The sequence below is a fragment of the Telmatherina bonti genome (assembly GCF_933228915.1).
Source record: "Telmatherina bonti genome assembly, chromosome: 1".
NCBI lineage: Eukaryota > Metazoa > Chordata > Actinopteri > Atheriniformes > Telmatherinidae > Telmatherina > Telmatherina bonti.
The window spans coordinates 4,092,438-4,117,629 of NC_136619.1; the positions used below are offsets into that span (position 1 = coordinate 4,092,438).

At 41.8% G+C, this 25,192-nt stretch overlaps 1 protein-coding gene across 1 annotated transcript in view; it reads left to right on the forward strand.

Moving 5' to 3' along the window:
• Positions 1–13,114, forward strand: part of bnc1 (basonuclin zinc finger protein 1) — a gene marked incomplete at its 3' end in the record, with an annotated part of 21,807 nt that extends 8,693 nt beyond the window's left edge. Inside the window, exons 2-5 of the mRNA XM_079243313.1 lie at positions 2,908–3,010; positions 4,624–4,859; positions 8,525–10,572; positions 12,307–13,114. Of these exons, the coding sequence (XP_079099439.1) occupies positions 2,908–3,010; positions 4,624–4,859; positions 8,525–10,572; positions 12,307–13,114 (3,195 nt within the window). The remainder of the gene's footprint in view (positions 1–2,907; positions 3,011–4,623; positions 4,860–8,524; positions 10,573–12,306) is intronic.
• Positions 13,115–25,192: the final 12,078 nt, after the last annotated feature.

Genomic DNA, 25,192 nt, shown 5'->3' on the forward strand with positions numbered 1-25,192 from the left:
AACCAGAACCAGTACAGGTACCAGAACCAGAACCAGTACAGGTCCCAGAACCAGAACCAGTACCAGTACCAGAACCAGAACCAGAACAGGTACCAGTACCAGTACCAGTACCAGTACCAGAACCAGAACCAGTACAGGTACCAGTACCAGAACCAGTACCAGTACCAGAACCAGAACCAGTACAGGTACCAGTACCAGAACCAGTACCAGTACCAGAACCAGAACCAGAACCAGTACAGGTACCAGTACCAGAACCAGTACCAGTACCAGAACCAGAACCAGTACAGGTACCAGTACCAGAACCAGTACCAGTACCAGAACCAGAACCAGAACCAGAACCAGTACAGGTACCAGTACAGGTACCAGTACCAGTACCAGAACCAGAACCAGTACAGGTACCAGTACCAGAACCAGTACCAGTACCAGAACCAGAACCAGTACAGGTACCAGTACAGGTACCAGAACCAGAACCAGTACAGGTCCCAGAACCAGAACCAGTACCAGAACCAGAACCAGAACCAGAACCAGAACAGGTACCAGTACCAGTACCAGGTCCAGGTCCCAGTCCAGGTCCAGGTCCAGGTCCCAGTCCAGTTCCAGGTCCAGGTCCAGGTCCCAGTCCAGGTCCAGGTCCAGGTCCAGGTCCGGGTCCAGGTCCCAGTCCAGGTCCAGGTCCAGGTCCAGGTCCAGGTCCAGGTCCAGGTCCCAGTCCAGGTCCAGGTCCAGGTCCAGGTCCCAGTCCAGGTCCAGGTCCAGGTCCAGGTCCGGGTCCAGGTCCCAGTCCAGGTCCAGGTCCAGGTCCAGGTCCGGGTCCAGGTCCCAGTCCAGGTCCAGGTCCAGGTCCAGTACCAGGTCCAGGTCCCGGTCCAGGTCCCAGTCCAGGTCCAGGTCCAGGTCCAGGTCCAGGTCCCGGTGCAGCGTGACCCGGCTGCCGGGCTGTACCTCCTCCTGCCGTCTCACACAGCGTGAAGTTCTGCTGTGATCCTCCTCCCTGTCAGGAGAACAGTCCGGCTTTGTTGTGACAACAGCAGAGAGAAGAAGATGGATTCCCTCCTCCTTTTCCTCCTGTCTTTCCTCCTCCTATCAGGAACTCATGAAACAATCTCTAATCAGATAAATGACTCTGTGTGTGTGAGAGTGTGTGTGTGTGAGTGTGTGTGGCACCTGACTGAGACGTGTATGGGAGGCAGCAGCAGGGTGTGGGGGGGCCAGGCTGGGTCCTGGTGCTGCGGAGCGACAGCATCCTGTCTGGAGGAGACCAGGGCTTCCTCCTCCTGGCTTTGCTCCTCCCAGGATGAAACACGGAGAGCGTGATGAGCAAACAGAGGGATGAAGGTTGCCTTCAAGGCCACGTCACTGTCAGCTTCTTCTCTGGTCACTTTATTGGTCCTAATGATGGGAGGTTACTGAAAGGTGAAAGAATATGATCCCAGACTACAAGGACAAGTCTCGCCCGGAGTGCGGAGCCAAGTGACTTGACTAAATGAGGAGGAGGAGGAGGAGGAGGAGGAGGCTCCCTCCCTCCGCCTGTGAAGAGGGAGTGAGTTCCAGCCAGAAGCTAAGCATGCTGCTCATGTATACTGAAGCTCCACTGATCATGCATTATAGATGCCGAGGGAGAGAGGAGCGGAGCGGAGCCACCCCAAGCCTTTCAGTATGTACCCCCAACATCATCCCAACACTGATGATGCTTCTCCCTCTGCTCCTGCTGTGTCAGGGAGCTTCTCTCCTCGGAAGTGGACTCACATTTAGGATATCAGCGCTGGAATCTTCTGCAGCGTCAGCAAATATTCTGAGAAGTGGACTGCTGATTATCACCAGAAAACCCCTCAGTTATCAGTCACAGGACCTCCCTGTGTGTTTTACTGGTGAGACGAAAACACACGTCCTCTAAAGCAGCGGCGGCAGCAGGAGAACAGGTCGTGGTCTTCCTGTCTCCTGCAACAACTGCACACATTTCTCATGCCTTTTGCAAGCAGCCCAACAAATACTAACAATAAACACAGTTTTCTGGAACAAAAGTTCTATAAAACCAACAAAGGAAGATGTGATAGTTACAATTCAAATAACAAAAAATTAAATTAAATTAAATTAAATTAAATGAAATTAAATTAGATGAAATTAAATTAAATGAAATTAAATAAAATGAAATTAAATTAACAACCGGTCCCTCGGAGGAGTCAAAATGACTCACATAATGAATTTGGTAAATATTAAATTAACATAGAATAAATCAACTATAATATTTTTTATAAATGTAAGTATAATCCCCAACATGTCCAGGTGATGTTTTCTGTTTAAATGCACAATATTTCTTAACTAGTAAATCTGTAAAAAAGAAATATATAAATAAATAAAATAAATACAGATGAAATATCACGTATATAAAACAATTATTTTTAGATATGAAAATTTTAAATCTTAAAAACTGTAATTGATCAAATTTAGAAATGAAAAATGAAAATTTAAACATTTAATATTATAAACTTTATTCAGTCTTTTTTCACAGAAATATTGTAATATAGAAATATTTTTTATTTAAATAGATAAATAAATAAATATGTTTATTTACAAAATACATATTTATAATAACTATGTGTGTAAAAAGAAAGTTCACTCAAAGTAAACATCTTGATAATGTTGTTGTCAAAGTTTAGTTTTACGGTTTATTTTGCAGGTCCGAACTGCTGGAGACCAGACTGAACCTAAGATGAGTTTCACTCTTCAGGTTTAAATGATCAAAACAAAATCAACTGAAAATAAATTCAGACAAATAAAAAGACACAAACAGATGTGTAAATAAACTGACGGGACTCTTTTCTCGCAGCTATCTGGAATAAAACATGCTGATAATAAATGTTTGCGCTGCCATGTGTTTGTAAGACTTGTCATCATTGTGATTAACAGGCTATTTGCTGCACGCTGGTGAACTGTAACTGTGACAGCTTCAAGCCGGGGAAGCTGAAGAGGAGGCAGTGTGAAACCTGCAAGCATGGCTGGGTAGCGCATGGTAAGAGCTCAGCCACCGCCGTGCACAAACACTCTTCTGTTCTTCCCACTGAGAAACGTGCAGAAACAGACGGATGACACGTGTTTCCCACATGCAAAAGAAAATCATTTATGCTCAATTATTTACTCATTTTTCTGGTTCTCAGTGGTTTTATTTTACCAGTTAATTAGCTTTTTTTTCTACCATCAATGGGAATCTGTAACGCTGATGTCCTGAAGTGCTGATGACCATATTCCACCTCTGGATGTCATTTTTCACCAAATTTACTTTACTATATATATATATATATATATATATATATATATATATATATATATATATATATATATATATATATATATATATATATATATAAAATGTATATATATATATATATATATATATATATATATATATATATATATATATATATATATATATATATATATATATATAATATATATACATTATATATATATATATATAGTAAAGTAAATTTACTTATATATATATATATATATATAAGATATATATATATATATATATATATATATATATATATATATATATATATATATATATATATATATATATATATATATATATATATATTTATAGGGTGGGACTGAAATGTGCTTTTTGTAAAAAAAAAATGAATGACTAGAAATTTAATGCATGGAAAAAGTTAAAGCATTTAATTGCGGAAGGTTTGTCAGTGCACAGCTTCCTGATAGCTGCAGACTTCTGCTACTAACTTAGCAGATAGTTAGCATTTTTCACTCCTCCCTGTCGAGTTTACGTTTAAAATAATGACTATCAACAAATCTTTTTCCAGTCATGTTGGATTCTTTTGATGAGTAACGTAAAAGAAAAGTGTGGTTTACTGTAATCTGTTAGTGAGAGCAGTGTGACATTCCCCCCCCCCCCCCCCCCCCCCCCCCCCCCCCCCCCCCTTCCATCCAAAAGAACAAAAAGAAGCTTTGCTTGGCCTGTGTTTCATGACCAGATAGTTGACACTGAGGTAAACTAAACTCCGCTTTGGTTTACTGGCAGATATTGATGCATATTATTGAGAACTGGTAGAAAAAAGCAAAAACCTAAAAGTACTGTAACATGTTGATCTTCTTTAGAAAACAGCTGGAAAGGATTTAAATTGACACTTAAACTTAGAATATAAAAATTCTATGCATTTTTCAGAACATAAATAAATGTTAATAATAATGTATTAATAATATCAATATCTATGTATATTATCTTATTTAGTCAACACTGATATACATTTAAAAAGAATGCTGCTTTTGCAGCAGATTTTTGTTACGTCATTAATTTAGAGTAAATAACTACAAAGCCTGTAGTTATTTCTGTCCTACCCCTAAGATGTATATGTATATATGTATATATATATATATATATATATATATATATATATATATATATATATATATATATATATATATATATGTATATATGTATATATATATATATATATATATATATATATATATATGTGTGTGTGTGTGTGTGTGTGTGTGTGTGTGTGTGTATATACATATACAGAGATCATTTCAAGCGCTTTCTTACCCAACCACACTTTTTTTATTCTAATCCAGTGAAATCTGACACATTTATTCTAGCTTTGAGCAAACTGAAGGTGCACCATATGTACCAGAGCAGCCAGGTGGAGATTGTGCACTCCAATGTGGTATTCGATATCTGCAGCCTGATGCTATACGGCACCCAAGCCATCCCCATCCGCCTCAAGATCCTCCTGGACCGCCTTTTCTCCGTCCTCAAGCAGGAGGAGGTCATCCAGATCCTCAATGCCCTGGACTGGACGCTGCAGGACTACATACGAGGATACGTGCTGCAGGTGAGCAGATTAAGGCTTCCCTGTGCTTCCGTCCTTCCTTACAACCATGTTTCTTTTATTTCGACATGTATGTTTGGACCTGTGGGTGTTTCTGACCCTCCCAGAGATCTCTCCAGCAGAGGAAGAGGCTCGGTGGTAAAATATTGCCTACTGTTTGAGATTTTCTCCTCCAACCAGAAGTAGCGTTTAATCGGAGTAAAATAAACCATAAATTTGGCTGTAATTATCAAACAATGCACCATAAAAGGTACAATAAAAAACACTTTTAGTCTTACATCTCCTGCGCAAGCACAAAAAACCTGCTTTCTTCACAACGAAATACAAAAACAAGTCTGTGAACCGCTCTACTTCTTTTTCAGTTATGTAGATAATTAACTCAGAATAATTATTTACTACAGGTGTAATGGTTTTTATGCTACATGTAGGCACACACATGCATGCTAGAATCCTTTTGTCCCTTATTAAGAGCAGAACATAAATAAAGAATCAAACACGTTCCACTCTGCATGTTCTGCATGTGACACAGTCACCGAGTCGTCTGCAGTTTTATTCACTAACAGCAGCTAGTTTTCTCATTTCTGTTTGTTTCTCATTTATATTTAACTTTTTAGATTCATAGTTTAGTTACTATGATCTAAAGTTGGCTTGTATGTGTATGTATATGTGTTAATACTGGCAAGTGCGTATGTCTTTGTACGTATGTATGTGTGTGTATGTGTGTGCATAGAGGTGTGTGTGTGTATATGTATGTATGTGTATATGTATATGTGTACATATGTATATATATGTGTATATATGTATATATATATATATGTGTATACATATGTGTGTATATGTATGTATATGTATGTGTGTGTATGTATACATCCGTAGGTTGTTTTCTTTCTTTTTGTTTTTGGGTTATTTTTTAGTTTTTTGTTTTTTGTTTTTCTCTCCCTTTTCTCTCCCTTTATCTCTTTCACTTTTCTTATGAGGTGTTTCTTCTCCTTTCTCTTTCTGTCTTTCATCTGTCCTCTCTGGTCCAGCAGTACAAACTCTATAATTCAAACAACAATACAAAATAAATATAGAAATAAAATAAAAATTCAGAAAGTCAAGGGGATCATTATATCTATAAAGAGAAAATTTGCTCAGCAGAACATCCAGACCATCATTCTGCTGCCTAAATGCTGGACAAGACAAAAAGAAAAAAAAAAAAAAGAATCAAATAAGAAAATGAAAACTGACTTCTTTAATCCCTGAAGGGAAAATGATCTATTCTTTCCGACTAGTTGTTGGTAGATTCCGGCGTTTTCCTCCTCTGGTAGGACTTCATTTACATAAACTCTGCAAAGACAAAAACCTTCAGTGGTGGGACGATGTCTCAAGTAGACAAGTCCCTGAGGCAGCCAAGCCGTGTTCATCACAGAGAGGTTCCGGTGCAGGTTCCGATTCTCACAGAGAAATATTTCATAATGTTTGTCATCTGAGAGCCTTTAAGGTTTTATGAAAACGCTGAATAAAATCTGCTCAGCAACACAAACTGTTAAATTAAAGGTGGGAAAATTGAATCGCATTTCAGGATTTTTTGCTTCACAATTTTAAAAAGCTTTTTTTTTTTTTTTGTTAAAAAAATCTTTTTTTTTTCAAATACATGAAAAAATCCATGACAAAATTTCTGTTGTTCTTATTGATCTTTTTCCGTTTCATTTTGGGCCTCATAGCAGCAGAATGACGGTCGGGCTACTGGCTTGTTTTTTCCTGAGTGAAATCAAGAAAAATTACGAGCAAAAATAAGTTTTGTATTTTTTTGTTTTGTTTTGATATCGAGGAATCATAAAAATCGCAATTTAAATCGAATCGGCACCTAGAAAATCCGAATTGAATCGGGACGTATCGTCACAGCCGCAGTTTAAATAGTTGCAGTTTTTAATCTGAACTATTTTCCCAGAAAAGTGTCTTTAGCCGCTGATCAGAGACTGCCGTGGTGGAACATGTGTAAGCATGTACATCCATCAGCAGACGGAGAAGTGTCTGTTTTATTAAACATGAGTGTGTTGGACCTGGAAACACCGGGGAGAGAAGACTGGCAGAATGTTTCAGGGGCGTGAGGGAGGGTGTGCGAGGACAAACCAGGACCAGGAAACCTCCTGACGATGCAGCCTGTTGGTTGCTGCAGGACCTCCAACTCCAGATTTGTCCACATGATGGGTCTGGGTCTGGATGGGAGCCGGAGCCAGGCCAGTGAGAGCCAACCCAGCTGGCCCCAGCGCCAGCACAACATCCCACCCGATTAGCGTTTCATCGAGTATTCAAGCCGGGCCTCATTTAATTCATGTTAGCTCGTCTAATGGCGACTGTAGAGTCAGAATACTCGACAGACATCCAGAAAATGCACTGTGATGAAATATTCATCATGATTATGGCATGAAGCTGCTCCTGGCTTTCAAAGACCCATAAACTCACATGTGATTACTGAGGACCCGCTTGATCAATGTGAGGCGCTTTCTGATCACCCCAACGAGCATGTGTGCAGTGCACGGCTTTATTTCTGCATACATCTGGCATACAGTGTATATTAGTGTCTAAAGGTTCCAATCTGTGTGGAGGGGGCGGGTTGCTATGGGAGGGGGGGTCTTTCTCCTTCTGCTGATACAGGCAGGAAAATCCTCTTGATTCAAATAAACAAAAATGACCTTTGAGATGAAACATTGTGCGTCTGTTTAATGAGGGATCTCAAGGTTTTGTTCTGCCCATTAACACTTCATTTGATTCATGTATTTAGTCACACTGCCAGTCTGTTTTATAGGGCGTGTCATGCAGCCCACGTAGTGAATATGCATGACCCGCAACACTGCTAATGCTGATGATGAAACTGCTCTCTCCTCTCGTACTTTCACCACTGGTTTCACAAGGTGTACAGCACGTCTGGTTTGTACTCGTAGAATCCACTGAAATCTCAGCTAAAAGCTCATTAAAGCCTTTCAGTTAAACACAGTTAAAACAGCAACAATTAAAATAGCTGGTAAACAAAATCTGCCAAAAGATAAAAACACAACATATGGATTTATTAATGAGGAGCTTTATCCCTCACAGTTCAGATTTACAGAAAGTATTTAGGTTTTTATGCAGCAATCTACCTGCTTGCCATCTTTTTGCTCCATTTTCAATCTGCTTCTTGCTTAAATAAAATCATAAAAGCAAAGTTCCACCACAGAAGTAGAGTTGAAGGTGAGTTTAAAGACAGTAGGACAGAGTTGCGTGTTTCAGATTCCTCATTATCTGGAGAGGACCTCATTGAAAACCACCTTGCTGTCGCTTTCCTTAAACCCCTGGAACCAGTTCAAATCCACATGTTGGTTCATGGTTTGAGTTTTTTGTCAACTCAAGCAAATTTTTCAAGGAGTAACACAGAACAGAGAAAATGCTTCATATATTTTCTCATCTTCCATCCACAGTTATATGAACATGTCACTGTGATGTTGCCTCCACATGTGAAGAACTCTCATAAGTAGCAGTTTATACAGATACAAGATGGTTTACACACAGTTTGGAAATGCAAAGTAACTGTTGTAATTTTAGAGCAGCATCCCATAAAAGCGCCTTGGGGCTTAATCTGTTTTATAATCTCACCCCTCTGCCCTTTCCTGTACTGTCTCACTGACTCTCCTCCTGACTGTCTGTAGGATGTGGCAGGAAAGGTGTTGGACCGCTGGGCTATCATGACCTTTGAGGAGGAGATCGCCACACTGCAGCAGTTTCTGCGTTTTGGTGAGACCAAGTCCATCGTAGAGCTGATGGTTCTACAGGACAAAGAAGGCCAAGCAGTGTTGGTTCCCAGCACCCGCACCAGCTCAGACATCCGCACGTTCATCGAGCGCAACACCCCACGCACTGCTGCCAACCTCTCCTCGTCAAAGGTTGATAAGTTGAGAGGCAGCAGCATGCACCACTTTGAGAACTTTATCAACAGCATGGCCTTCATGCTTCCATTCCAGCTGTTGGGCTCCGTGCCGGGACCATTTCTGGGGTCAACATCGGGGGCCTTGCAGCCGCACCAACAGCGGCAACATCAGCAGCCATGCAGTGCCTCAGTGGAACAGCAGGGTCAGAGACGAGACGATCGAGGGAGGGAAGGTCTTGGAAGAGAAAATGCCCTTCCTCTTTCACATCCTTCAGAGAGCAACCTGCTTGGCTCTCTCTCCTTTACAGCAGATTCAGACCGCAGCGAGGAAAAGCCAATGGACAATCTCTCCACCAACACAAAAATTGAGGCTGAAGACTTCTCCACCAGTGACAACTACTCTGATGGACCATCCACACCATGCACTCCATCCATGAGCTCTGATGTCACACAGATGTCTCCTGAGGGCAAGCTGCGCTCTCTGGGAAATGGTTCTGGAGGGATTTCAGGAGGCGGAGGCTCCCTGAAGAAGGGACGTGTGTTTTGCAATGCTTGTGAAAAGACGTTTTATGACAAAGGCACATTGAAAATCCACTACAATGCCGTGCACCTGAAGATTAAACACAAGTGTACTATTGAGGGCTGCAACATGGTGTTCAGCTCACTGCGTAGTCGCAATCGCCACAGTGCTAATCCAAACCCCCGTCTGCACATGCCTATGAACAGAAACAACCGGGACAAAGATGTGAGGGGCAGCTTGTCTGCTGATGAGAGCTCTCAAGGAGAAAAAAGGTCTGACTATAGCAATCCCATTTCCATCTGTTCTGCAGAAAGCCCAAAGTCTGTGCCGAGCTACATGGTGAGCCACTTAGACACTGGTCCGAAGCTCCACAGCAGCTCTTTCCCCAGTATGGGCCAGAGCGGCATTCTCTTTCCTAACCTAAAAACGGTACAGCCGGTACTGCCATTCTACAGAAGCTTGGTAACCCCAGCAGAGCTCGCCAACACCCCAGGAACACTACCTTCCCTTCCTCTTTTGTCCTCTTCTGTTCCCATCAAACCCATCACAGTACCTGAAACCTGTGTGATGGACCCAGTACCAAAGAAAAAGTCTCGTAAGTCAAGCATGCCAATAAAAATAGAGAAGGAGATGGTGGAGCAAGATGAGCAGATGGATAAGGAGAGCAGCTCCGAGGATGAGGCTCCTTTACAGGGCAGGTGCAATGGCAGCCAAGTGGAAGACCTCATGTGCATGCGGCAATCTGGGGAGGACAGGCAGGGGACAGAGGCCTACGATGGCAAAGACAAGGAAGGGGATAGCACCAGTCATCTGATGGCCCAGATTGTAGACAGAGATATGGTGAAAAGGGAAGACAAGGAGGATTACCCAAGGCAAACTGAAGTAGGGGTCATCACCTGTGCATCATCCCCATTTGATAACAGGGTGGTGGAGAACCACTGTGACAACCTTCGTGGTCCTGAACCTGACAGTGGTGAAGACAGGGCAGACAAGGAGCATCCCAATCCCCAGCACGCACGTGACAAGGTTTTAGAACTCAAATGGGATGAAAGTGACAACAAGATGATTAACGGCGGTAGTGTCCAGCTCATTGAGAGGCGGGAACTTGATATGGATGAGTATGCTGACTTAGGGCTGTCTCACCTTGACCCCGACGCCGACCTGCCACACAGCTGTGAGATATGCCGTAAGACCTTCAAAAACCCCTTCAGCGTCAAGATGCACTACCAAAATGTGCACCTAAAGGAGATGCACATGTGCACGGTGGATGGATGCAATGCCGCTTTCCCTTCGCGCAGGAGCCGAGACAGGTGCTCTTTTCTATCTGTTAATAAAGTTTTTTGGATGTACTTAAAAGTAAGACGTTGCTTATTGATCTGACAGTTAACTTCCCTATGAGATCAGTCGGAAGTGGTCACATTACACTAAGGTACATTAACGCCAGGAGAGTCAACCAGACTGGATTTGTGTTGGCTTTGCTGCACTTTACTCTAGCTGATCTGGTTTTCACCAGAATCTGAGCAGTGTGAGCAGGAAAGGCAGCCAGATATACACCATGACATCTACAACGCAACCTGCATTGCATTCACATTCACTCTGCTTTAAATGAACCCTGCTGTGCTTCCAAAGATAGTGCTGTTCATTTGCAGCAGTGTGAATGCTCATTCCAATTCTGGTATGACCAAACAAATGAACTTATGTCCCCCTGGTCCAGTTCTCTCCATGTGGACCAGAAACGGGAAGTGATGTAAACCAACATGGTGGGGATCTGGCTGCTTCTCCTGCTCATACTGGATACATTCTGGTGAGAACCAGACCAGGTTTGAACCCCTAGATAAAACCAGAAACCACACTACAGATTGTTTACTTGCATCATTTTATTCATTCCTGGCCAGTCAGTGAGCTGGCTTTTCTTCTGCTCGTTGTTGGCCAGTGACTGTTTGGATGAAATATCTCCCCATAAAGAGCAGATATTGTAGCTGCACATCATTGTCCAGGTGGTGTGGTTAGTGTGGGTGAAGTGCAGCATGAAAGCAAACCATAGGAAGGTGGGACATTTGGGGTGAGTAGTGACAGGAGATTCTTTGGAAAATGAGTAGAAACCCACCTATATTTTATGGGTTTTGGGGGTCCTACCTATATTTTATGGGTTTTGGAGGTCCTACCTATATTTTATGGGTTTTGGAGGTCCTACCTATGTTTTATGGGTTTTGGAGATCCTACCTATATTTTATGGGTTTTGGAGGTCCTACCTATATTTTATGGGTTTTGGAGGTCCTACCTATGTTTTATGGGTTTTGGAGGTCCGACCTGTGTTTTATGGGTTTTGGGGGTCCTACCTATATTTTATGGGTTTTGGGGATCCTACCTATATTTTATGGGTTTTGGAGATCCTACCTATGTTTTATGGGTTTTGGGGGTCCTACCTTTGTTTTATGGGTTTTGGGGGGTCCTACCTATGTTTTATGGGTTTTGGAGGTCCTACCTATATCTTATGGGTTTTGGGGGTCCTGCCTATATTTTATGGGTTTTGGGGGTCCTACCTATATTTTATGGGTTTTGGGGGTCCTGCCTATATTTTATGGGTTTTGGGGGTCCTACCTATATCTTATGGGTTTTGGGGGTCCTGCCTATATTTTATGGGTTTTGGAGGTCCTACCTATATCTTATGGGTTTTGGGGGTCCTGCCTATATTTTATGGGTTTTGGGGGTCCTACCTATATTTTATGGGTTTTGGAGGTCCTACCTATGTTTTAGGGGTTTTGGGGGTCCTACCTATGTTTTATGGGTTTTGGAGGTCCTACCTATGTTTTATGGGTTTTGGGGGTCCTACCTATGTTTTATGGGTTTTGGGGGTCCTACCTATGTTTTATGGGTTTTGGAGGTCCTACCTATGTTTTATGGGTTTTGGGGGTCCTACCTATGTTTTATGGGTTTTGGAGGTCCTACCTATGTTTTATGGGTTTTGAGGGTCCTACCTATGTTTTATAGGTTTTGGGGGTTCCATGAGTGCACTGTGTGATGTTATTCTCTCTGATCTGCAGACACAGTGCAAATTTGAATCTGCACCACAAGCTGCTGACCAAAGACTCCCTCAGCCCAGCCAACACCCTCTACTCCCCCACATCCCACTGTAGAGACAGAGACTCTAGTGGCCTGGACTACTGTCCAGACCAACGGGATCGAGATCTGCCCCACCGGGACCCAACCAGCCAAAGCTCTGTCATCTTCCGAGGACACAACCGCATGGGCCTGGTGTATCCAATGAGCAAGATCCCGACTGCAGCAGGCAGTGCCAAGGGCTCTCCTGTCGGACAGATGGAGGGTTTACGAGGAGGACAAAGTGGAGGAAATGAAGATGATGAGGCAGTTCTGGACTTGAGCACCTCTGCCTCTGCACCACCTCATGGCAGCAGCATTGCCCCCTCCTCCTGGGACTCAGACGGCGTTGGTAGTGCGGAGGGGGAGGGGGCTGAAGAGGATGAGGAGCTGCTCCACATGGAGGACAGTGATGCAAGCTGTGATGAGGTCTGTGTGGGAAGGCCTGGGGGAGAAGAGCTGGTTCTTGGGGGAGAAAGGAACTTGTGCTGCAATGATGGAGGAACGAACGGGCTTCAGGGAGGCGGGGGTGGATCTCCAATAACATGCCATGTCTGCCAAAAGGTATACAGCAACAAGGGCACTTTCAGGGCTCATTACAAGACTGTCCATCTACGGCTGCTCCACAAGTGTAAGGTCCCCGGCTGTGAGACATCCTTTTCTTCGGTGAGAAGCAGAAACAGACACAGCCAGAACCCCAACCTCCACAGGAACCTCTCCATTAACTCAGGTACCACCGTGGACCCGGAGTAAGATTCTTCTCAAATGCCAACTAGTTATTATTATATTGCATTTTGTTTCAGAGCACAGAGAAAAGACTCACTAGTTAGCACTTTTTTAAACTCACATTGTGGTTACCTGATTTTTTTTTAGGAGAAAAAAGAAAAGAAAGAAAATAATACGCATTTAAAAATACATCAAATGCAACTTGAAAATTCCTTTTTTCATTCCAGTCACCGTTTCCACGTTAACAGATAAGTTCAAATGACAGAATCTGTAAATCTCATGATTTATTTTCATGGACTAATTTTCCGCCGTTGTCGTCCTAGTGAGAGTTGAACCATGAAATTTCTGAAAGTGATGTTTTAGTTGTCGGATGTCTCCATCTTCCCCGTAAAGCTGTTCCCTGTGAAAAGAAACCCTCCAACATCGGTCATTTCATCCATCAGAGCTACGGATCTGAATCTTTGTTGGACAGATATCGTCTTGTGAACTTGACTGATAAGTTATTGTACGGTGTTTTATGACCTGTCTTGTTCTATTTGTTACATTCTACTAATGTTGACCAAAGATTTTTCTCAGTTCACAGGTGTGTAGAAAACCCTTCGTTCTTTGTGAGGGATTTGCAGTATTATGGGGCATACTGAGTCTACTTTATGATTAACAGCAGTATTACAGAATGGATGTAAGCAGAAAGAAAAGACTGAAGGGGTGAAACTGTCTGGATTTGGTGTAATCTGCTCATGGAAATAATACTTGATCAGGACATTGCTCTTGTGTTGCTGAAAACAAACAGCAGAAAGATGCCATGTCTGGAGGCTGGACGCTTGTACTGTGAAAGAGTCAAACACTGATTAATAATAATAATAATAATAATAATATTAATAATAATCATGTTCATGAGAGTGATCCTACACAAGAACATCCCTCAAAAACAAGAACTGGTAAACAAGATGTTTATTGAAAAATAGTGTATATTCTGTGAATAGAGTAATTTGTTATCTCAAAGAAACCAGAAAATATAAACTGTATTAAACAGAATGACTTCACCACTAAAGACTTTTTCTCTGTTATTTTTCTCTTTTCAACATAAATGATAAAAACGCTGTGTTGTACATTTCCTATTATTCACCGTGGTTTACTGTTCTGGTCTTACGCTGTATTCTGTGTATATATCATTTCTTTTTCATGCTGTATTTGAATCCAATGACCAGATTTAAGAGTCTGTTTCTTGTTCGGATTAGTATTAAAGAAAAGAAAAGATAAAAGACTCAAAATCCAATACTTGTCTCTCGGTGTTCATGTTTCTTTTGAATTAATGTTCCAATATCCATTTCGGATTCAATAAAAAGCCATATGTTTCCAAGACTCTTTCTGTTCTTAAATAATCTGTCATGTGTTGGTCTACACATGTCTGCATTTTGATTTTTCTACTGTCTTGAATAGAAATTAAATTATATATTTCCAGACATTAATGGATGGTTGGAGTTTACAACATTAAAAGCTATTATTTTAGTCATCCACCAAAATCCATTTAAATAAAAAAAATAAATAAATAAAAAGTGCTTATAAGGGCAAATATTGCTATGCAGTTAAAATTTGATTGATCAAGATGAATTAATTACAAACTATATAATTAATTTATATTTTTCTTGATCTGCCTTGTACAGTGAGCAGAATGATAGTCTAGAGAGAGAGGGTTAGGGTGCGTGCGTGTGTGTGTGTGTGTGTGTGTGTGTGTGTGTGTGTGTGTGTGTGTGTGTGTGTGTGTGTATACGTACAGCAACAGTGACTTAGTGATTCTGGAGATGCTCGGCCAACATAACATCAACATGAAGGGCAAGAAGAAGGCTTCATGGAAGAGAAGGTTGGAAGCCAAAATCAAGGCAACTCGAGGGGAAGTCAGCCATCTGTTAGCGCTACAGAAGGGTAAAACCATGACAGGGATACCCAAGAGATACAGCCAGACCTCCATACCTGAGGCTCTGGAAACTGCCAAACAAAGACTCCAAGAATTAGCTGCACGACTGAGGAGATACACAAGAGAAATAGAGCCAGGCAAATAAATCGGCTATTCTCAACTAACCCAGCTATGGTGTACTCCCAGTGGCAGGGTAACACCACCATGGCTGACATGAAGCTGTACACGAAGAGTGAGTGAGACCTACAGCAGGAACATCGGAATGTCATTTGGACTGGAGAAATGTGGCCAAATGGTAACAAAGAGAGGGAAGGTAGTCCATACGGAGGGCATTGCACTCCCAGAAGGCAGGATAACAGATGTGGAAGAGTGATACAAGTACCTTGGCATACCTTGAGCATATGGCAACCGCGAAGAGGCCACAAGAAAAGATGCCACAGCCAAATACCTGCAAAGAGGGAGGCAAGTACTGAGAAGTCAGCTCAATGGCAAGAACAAGATCCGGGCAATTAACAGCTACACCCTGCCAGTGATCCGATACCCTGCTGGGATAACAAGCTGGCCAAAGGAGGAAGCTCAGGGCACAGATGTTAAAGTACAGAAGCTGTTACCCAAGTGTTATGTATTTAGATGATAGTTAAATTCCTTCTCTAAGTTTACAGCAAACTGAGTTCAGTGTCATACACTCTACTTTATGTTGTGCTGATGTGCAACTGTTGAGCTGTATGGTGTATGATGTGTCAGCGGAGTGATTTAAAGAACTTGGTTGATCTGACTCGTTCAGTAAAGAAGCAGTTTTAAGTTTATTGTTCGTCTGTGCTTCTTAAAAAGGGTTATGTAAGAGTATAACCAGAACACCATGCATGGAGGGTCCCACCCCAAATCCTGTGTCCAGCAACTATACGGTCAGCACAAAGAGGGAGGCAGAGGACTAGTGAAAATCAGGGCTACTATCCAAGATGAAACTTCCAAGTTCCATGAATCCATCAGGAAGAGGGCCTCAAGAGATGAAGCACTTAGAGAGTGTGTCAGGCACTGGAACCTGGAGGAACACGAGTTGGACGAACCATCATGGGAACTGCATGGGATGTACCACCGGCAGATCACCGAAGTGGCCGATATAAACAAGTCCTATCAATGGCTGGAGAGGGCTGGACTGAAGGACAGCACAGAGGCACTAATCATGGCAGCACAGGAGCAAGCACCCCCTCTTCCCCGTGGCCCCCAAGGAGCAGAACAAGTCGGGATAGTTGTTCCAATAACCAGGGAATGTAACTGCCTCAGCTGCCTCAGAGGGCACCAACCACATGCCAAGGAGGGGTGGGCGGCGAAGAAGTGGAGAGGAGATCCCAGACCCCAGACCCATTGCCCCCACACCCAGATTATTCTCTTAATGGAGTGCCACCCCTAATACAAAGATTAGCGATGAAAAATCACTAAATACATATAAATAAATGTTTAAAAGCAGCTGGGGTAACAACAGCTACTGTCTCTTAGGGGGTGAAAAAACATCCATTGGTTTCACACTGAAGGGTATTTTGTTTATATAAATGGATAGTTTTTATTCAGGACACTAAAATGTGACAGTCAGCAGTGATTAAAACATGCATATGTGAAAATAGTATGCTCTACAACTGCACACCACCTCCCCTCCACCCTCCAAACAGAAAAAAAACCTCTCACAGTTACTGAAGAGGTGAATTAATCGCTCCAATACTGCGAGAAAAAGTTAAAGGGCATGGATTGAAATGGACCAGGGACAGTGGAAGTATCGATGGGCCCACGTTAAAAAAGTCAACATGACAGTCTGTTACACAACAGTCCCAAGTACAGAGGGCTGAAAGCCTTGCATAACTCAACAATTCAACCCACCCATCACATTTACTGTACATTAGTAGCCTGCAAAGCCATTCTTCATCACTTAGGGACTGAAAAACTCAGTTCTAAAAAGTGGCCCCATCCATTTCTCTGGCAGGTTGCAGAAATCTAGTACCACTCAGAGAGGGCACGGTGGGTTATTTCAGTCACTCCTGTGTGCTGTATGTAGGCAACAACATGCAGCAGAGAAACTAGCAGATCTGTATAAGTGGACCAACTTCAGAGCTGCATCTGTATCTGAATCAGTTTAGATCTTTAGGACTATTTTGAAGAAGCAGCGGTCCACTTTCAGGTACTGTTCAGCAGCATGTGGAACCGCTTTCAGCTACAGATAAAATAAACCTGGTCTGGGAGGTAAAAGCCAACAAAACCTGAATATAACATCATGAACTTTGGTGTCTTGGTCTTTAAATCTGTTTTACAAAAATATATTTCAGATCAAGTTGATAAGTTGTTTTCAAATACACAAACCCTACATTTAGAACATTTTCCCTGAATAATCTGTTTTCTCAGTTTATTTGGAGAAAAATCAAAGACAGAATGTTCAAAAGTGAATATTTTTGGGTTCTTTCAGTAAATAAAAATTTTCAGTCGTTAAGTTTTAAATGATCTAAACTAGATGAAAAGCATTTAAAGCATCATATTGCGGGCTGTGGAGGACCAGCTGTTGGTAGTAATAACCATGTTTGTAGGGAGGTTCTGTCATAGCAGTTCTGCATCCTGGAGGTGGACACAAACTGGTTTGGGTTGCTTCCCCGCCTCAGGGGTCTAGCAGGTTGCAGTCATTGTTCTGAATCTAAATTTAGCATTTTATCAGGGATTTGTCAGCAGAGGGCCACAGTCTCACAGCTTACCAAGGTTTACCAAACCAGTATAATATTACTTTAACAGGTGAGCTGAAATCTGCCAATCTGCACTGACAGGAAGAAGAATTTGCTCTGCTGGTAATGAACATAACTCTTATCTGAATTGTTCCTGAGAAGTTATTCTAACTGCTGACCTTTTTAAATATTTAATTTAAAAAGTAATTTCTAAATGACTCCAACATTACTTTGGTGTTTTAAAGAATCTATAATTCCACAAACCCAATCCCAAAGAAGTTTGGTGTAAAATCTAAACAAAACCACAATCTCATCAAATATTTTATTCCCAGTGGAAGACAATATATCAGGTGATGAAACTGAGACATTCTACTGTCCAATGAAACACTGTGGATCTGATTCAGCAACACATCTGTAAAAGGTTGGAATAGGAGCAACAAAAGGCTGGAAATGTAACTGGTACAATCCAGAAACAACTGGGCAAGCAGTTTTACAACTTAATCTGGCAAATTTTCAACAGGTCAGCAACATGACGGGCTTTAAAATAAGCATTTCAGAGAGCCAGACAGATGGAAAGATAAACTGAGCTTCAACAATCTAAGAAAATCTGGATCTACACATTGAACAATTTCAGAAGAATGTTCCTCAAACTTTAATGATCCAGCATCCACAGTGTAGAATATCATGTAATAGATTCAGAAATCACCATAATGCAAAGAAGAATTCATTTGTTACAGGATCCAGAAACTCTGCAGCGTGTCCTGGGTCTTCCCCGGGGTCTCCTCCCAGAGGGACGTGCCTGGAACACCTCACCAGGGAGGTCCAGGAGGCATCCTGACCAGATGCCCGAGCCACCTCAACTGGTTCCTCTCAATGCGGAGGAGCAGCGGCTCTACTCTGATCTCCTCCCGGATGACCGAGCTCCTCACCCTATCTCTAAGGGAGAGCCCGGCCACCCTGCGGAGGAAACACATTTCAGCCGCCTGTATACGAGATCTCCTTCTTTCGGTCACGACCCACAGCTCATGACCATAGGTGAGGGTAGGAACGTAGATCGACTGGTAAATCGAGAGCTTCGCCTTCTGGCTCAGCTCCTTCTTCACCACGACAGACCAGCGCAGAGTCCGCATTACTGCAGACGCCGCACTGATCCGTCTGTCGATCTCGCGCTCCATCCTTCCCTCACTCGTGAACAAGACCCCGAGATATTTAAACTCCTCCACTTGAGGCAGGACCTCACTCCCGACCCGGAGAGGGCAATCCACCCTATTCCGGCTGAGGACCATGGTCTCAGATTTGGAGGTGCTGATTCTCATCCCAGCCGCTTCACACTCGGCCGCGAATCGCTCAAGCGAGAGCTGGAGATCACGACCAGATGAAGCCAACAGGACCACGTCATCTTTTCAATATTTATCTGCTTTTATAATCTTTATTGTATTGTTTTTAATTGAAATATTTCTTGTTTTTATTATTACTACTATTTTATTTTATTTTATTTTTATTTTTATGTATTTTATCAATTTTAGGATATTTTCTGGTGTTTCCTCAGAGGGAGCCCTCTGCACTGGGTGTCATAATGGCCATGGCTGCAGGGGCACCTTTCATGCTTTGGTCTGTAAAGGTGCCCCTGATACTGTTGTCCGGTTGACTCCTGGTGCAGATGGCTCCTGCAATGGTGTTCCTTACCAGGCTCATCTGTGCTCAGCAATAAATAACTGAGTAGGTGCATGCATCATGTTTAAGAGTACTGTTGAAATTGATGTTGTTTTGGTGTGTGTATGAGTGTGTATGCGTCTGAATGTCAGAAGGGAGGGGCTGATGGATTTTCTTTGTTGTTTTCTTTTTTTTTTTTATCATGTAAAGCACTTTGTGTTGCATTTTATTGTAGGAAAAGTGCTTTATAAATAAAGTTTGATTTGATTTGATTTGATTCCTTTTTAGAGGAGCAATGTTATCTAGTGTCATACGCATTAAAGCTGTCATTTCATTAACAAATTCCTCAACCTGTATCAGAGTAAAGCTTGGATAGATGTTTTCTGTCATATTGACACTCGGCATTGTAGGAAATGAGAGGAAGGAAATATGTGGCTTTAGTGATTTTTTGCCACAGCATGTAATAAATTACAGCTGTCATGACATTTGGTCGACATAGAGAGCAGCCAGTAGGAAGATGACTGGAAATTCCTGCAAGTTAGATAGACATGCCGGTAGGCGAAGCTCTCGATTTACCAGTCGATCTACGTTCCTACCCTCACCTATGGTCATGAGCTGTGGGTCGTGACCGAAAGAAGGAGATCTCGTATACAGGCGGCTGAAATGAGTTTCCCCCACAGGGTGGTCGGGCTCTCCCTTAGAGATAGGGTGAGGAGCTCGGTCATCCGGGAGGAGATCAGAGTAGAGCCGCTGCTCCTCCGCATCGAGAGGAACCAGTTGAGGTGGCTCGGGCATCTGGTCAGGATGCCTCCTGGACCTCCCTGGTGAGGTGTTCCAGGCACGTCCCTCTGGGAGGAGACCCCGGGGAAGACCCAGGACACGCTGGAGGGATTATATCTCTCGGCTGGCCTGGGAACGCCTCGGGATCCCCCCGCAGAGTTGGCAAATGTGGCTGGGGAGAGGAAAGTCTGGGCTTCCCTGCTTAGACTGCTGCCCCGCGACCCGACTCCGGATAAGAGGCAGAAGATGGATGGATGGATAAATGGAGTTGGGTGGCACAACAAGTTGTCATATTGTAGTTATTAGTAATTTTATACTTACTTAAATTAATACAAAATTCCAAAAACTGCCAAAAATACATGTAAGCATATTTTGTCAATGTAAGAGTTGTAGTATGATCCAGATGAGATGGTTTATTTACCCTGTGAGTTCAGTGGCTCTTCTGCATGTCATATTGTAGTTATTGAATATTTCCTTTTCAACTTTTTTTTTTTTTGGTTTTGCAATTTGCAAAACGGTCCCTGAACTGTCGAGCAGCAGCAGGCGCTGCAAAGAGTCCAGTGCAAGCCTCGTAGGTCGGAGGACAGCTCTTTTTGAAGACGATGTGATTGTAGCTTGCAGTCGAACTTGCTCTGATTATGTTGTGTCGGTGTTGTAGAAGTAATGTTCCGCTGATGAGTTATTCATTCGGAAAAGCAGAATCTTCAAATATCTTTGTAACTTTACTGAAGTCTCAAACTTAAAAGCGCTGCTAAACAGACGTGAGAGGGAAGAGACACGGCTGCAACATCAGTCAAGATGTTTACAAGGCAAATTGTAGCTACAACGTGTCAATGACTGTTCTGTCACACATGGACTGTCCAACATCTAACAGCATGCATCAGGAGAGCAGGATCATTTATTTATATGCTGTAGGCACATAATTATAGTTATAATAGCCTATGTAAATAACATATATGCCCATTTAAAACATATTTTTGATGGGTGAAAGTTAAAAAAATACATGCAGAAATAAATATAGCTATGGAAAATGTTTGTTTTTAAAACATATGCATTTCCTAATCTAAAATGTTTAGAGCTTAATGTGTTTTTTATGACAACTTTTTAAGGAATCCGTGTTAAGTGATCACTCAATAAATTATTTTATGTTTCCAAAACAGTAAACTGTTATGGTGACATTAGGCTACTTCCCTTCAAGTCATGGGACAGGAGGCAAACAAATACAGTCCAATATGTAAGTATTAATCAATGAGGAGTCACATTTCACAGCACAACGTGGGGTCTGCGCCACGACATCATCATCACAATGGTCCCACATGGTCAAGATTTTATAACAAATGTTTACTATGTTGAAACATAGTAACTATTTTATTTTGGCTTCGACGCAGTTTTATACTAAACAACCATTATCAAGCTACAGTGAGATTCTCTCATTAAGCTTGTCAAAAATCAGCTGAACCAGCTGATTAACACGTTGATATGGTAACACCCGAAACGGAATGATTTGACAGTAATTTAACATGCTTAACTATTAGTGACTACAGTATAAATGTAATGAATTTGTCATCCTGCTCCTTTTACGGCATGCAGGTGAAATGACACGGGTGTTATTTTTTGTCAATTTCAATGTTGTGCCTTCTATACACAGTAACCTTTTTTAAGATTAATTAATTACACTAAAGCTAAGTTTTGTGCACTTGGGATCCCTAACCCTGGTCCTCGAGGACCGGTCTCTTTTCCAAGTGTCCCTACTGGAACTCACATGTTTCCAACTCAGACAAGCTCTTCACGTGTCTGCTAAATAAACACTGATTTGAATCAGGTGTGGTACAGCAATGACACTTGGAAAACCTGCAGGACACCGGTCCTTGAGGACCTGGATTTGGAAATACCTGATATGAAGTATCCATGTAGCTTAATTAGCTAAATATCCAACAATGTTGCTAAACAAAAGAAGATATTCATTGCTAATGAAGCATTTCAATCCCATTTCAATCAAATTATTACTTAATCACTAATTGACTTAAAGCTGGGGTAGGTAATGTTGATGAGCTAGCAAGATGTGAAAGTGGCACCATGTCTATGTTCCTCCCTCTGTCTTGGCTCCTCCTCCTACCTTGCTCCTCCTCCTGCATTGGCTCCTCCCCCTCTGGTTCTGCTCCTTGCGATCCAAGGCCTTTTTTATTTGCACCTTTTTCCACCAAAGATTTTCTCTTTCTCGGCTGTTTAGCAGGAGGAGGTAAATAAACCGAGCCGAGTCGGGAAATCCTTCCTGCGTTTTCTCAGCCATGTTTGCCTTTCGAGTTTCTTCTTCACTACTTTGTATTTTCATCCTAACACGTTATTTATATGCAGGGTGTGGCTATCAGGTATCTGCTGCTGGAGGGGGAGCAGGGGAGCCGGCAGAAGAAGTTTATGAAGTATAAGAAATGAACAACTCCATTTGGTTTCGAACGTTTGGAGTGGTCAGAGTTTTTACAGATTTACAGTAAACTGAGGGGTCTAATTATATTTCTTATTGTTCAGGATTACAGAATGTATAGACTACTATCAGGACAAGGAGCTGCTTCACCCAGAGAAAAAAAAAAAGTGTTTTAGCAAGATTACCTACCTCAGCTTTAAGACACTAGAACTGTGGGTATCCCACCTGGATTGGGGCTGTGGTGGTGTCCCTTATTTTAATTTCTAAAAAGTGGCAACCTTACCCTGGAACTAGATTTTAATAATGCTAACAACTGCTAACAAAGCCAAACATCACCTTGAAACTACATTTTAATCATGCTAACAGCTGCTAACAAAGCTAAAAAATAACCCTGAAACTGCATTTTAAACATGCTCACAACTGCTAACAAGGCTAAACATCACCATGAAACTACATTTTAAACATGCTAACAGCTGCTAACACAGCTAAACTTCACCCTGGAACTACATTTTAAACATGCTAACAGCTGCTAACAAGGCTAAACTTCACCCTGGAACTACATTTTAAACATGCTAACAGCTGCTAACAAAGCTAAAGATCACCGTGACACTACATTTTAAACATGCTAACAACTGCTAACAAGGCTAAACATCACCCTGAAACTACATTTTAAACATGCTCACAGCTGCTAACAACTGCTAAACATCACCCTGTAGACATGTTTTATATATGCTGATATGTTGACATGGTGTTTACTAGTGAGAATAAAAAATAACATGAGATTTGGGAATCGTGTAATTGTGGTTTTATTTACATTTGACGAGTCTCATCTTCTTTACTTTAAATGTGAAAAATGTGTCCCACAAAAGTGCATCAGCTGATTTCATACTGTAAGCTTGGATTTCCAATAAGCCAGCTTGCATGATACTCCTTAACAGTGAAACTGTAGCTTTTTAGCGTTGTTGCTGCTGCCCACCCTCTAGTACATGTTTGAGAGAGACGGATCTTACTGGGGCGCTGACACCGGATCCCACTTCTCGGTGCTGGGATGGGGATCAGGTCCAGAGGGGGTGGAAGGAGAAAGAATGGATTGTCCACGGGGGCTTGGGAAGACGAAGAGTATGTGGGGGTAGGACCACAGCCACATGGAAACCAGATGATATTTGTTCTTCTGAAAACTCCTATGTTGACTTATCAGAGCTTTGTTTGCCCTACATAAAACAAATGAATCATTTATCTACATTTTATTCTATTTAACCAAGCAAAACTCTGAGACTAAAGGAAGTAAGCGAAATGCATATAATATTCACTTAAGATAAATCTTGTCATTATTAATAGTTTCCAGCATCCTGGAGCTTTATGCTGATAAATGAAAATCCAAATTTGATCTTCATTACAAATTGCCAACACAGAAGAAGAAGCTCTCACTGCATCCCCTTCTGCTGGATTCCATATGTGTACTGGTTCCAGTCTTCTCTCCTTGTAGTCCTGTACTGCCCCCTCATGTTGTAGAAATATGGAGTTTTAACTGATTTGATTTTACTCATGGTTTATCAGAGAATCTCATCAGCTGAACATCAGAAAACTACATGATCAAACATCCAGATGCTCTTTTTTTCCAGCTGGATGTAAGACTGGCACAGTAAAGTTATATCCTTATATCCTTTTTCACTTTTACTTATATTTTATGTTTTCTTATCCTTAAAGCTGAAGAGTTAAAATGAAATGAATTGAGATTAAAAAAGCATATTTGAACAGTTAATATAAGTCTTTTTAGTTATCATAAGTATCTCTATGAAGAGGAAGAAAAGGCAAATTCAGCTTTTTTCATACAGCCTCAGTTCACAACAAAGTCATCTCGAGTCACTTTTACATGATCAAGTTCAGTCCAGTTTACTGTAGTTCAGTTATATCAGCCATAACATGATGATGGAGTCATGAAAACCTTCATCGGTACCGCCACTAAAAAGGAAAACCTCAATCCGGACTGGAACCAACCCCAACTGGATGGGTTGGGTTGGAGAGGACCAGAAAGAGGCTCATCCAGCAGCATCAACAGAAATAATATTCAGATTTATCCGTTTGGTTTTCAGCAGAATCTCACCTGGAGAGTTATTTTCTAACATTTTCCTTGGATATTTCCTACTTATTTTCACATTACCAGTCCCCCATTACTTAGCAAAGAGCTTGTTTTTGATCATTTCTTGATATTATTTCCAAACTTGGCACTTCTCAGTGTGTGTGCAGTTTCTGTAAAACAATCCAAATAATTTCTCAATCTTTCTGAGTTTCCAGTTTCAGACAAATATAAATTCCTTGGTGATTAATCACATCTGTTATTTCAGACCAGTGTGTTTTTCTGTGCTTATAAATGAGTTTTCAGTGCAGGCAGATTTGCTGATGAAGTCTTCAGGTTCCACAGATGCACACAAACGGTCTTCTGCTGCTACCTTCAGGAATGCTGCAGGAACTGCATCCAGCTCCTGTGCAGCCTCAAGTCTTCCTTTTCCAGCGGCGTAAACATGTGAAGTTAGCAGTGAAGCAGCTTTGTAGTTACATCTGGATGTTAACATTTGTATGTTTGTCATTTGATGAAAGGTCGTCCTGCAGAGTTTGTTCCACCATGATGGAGCAGA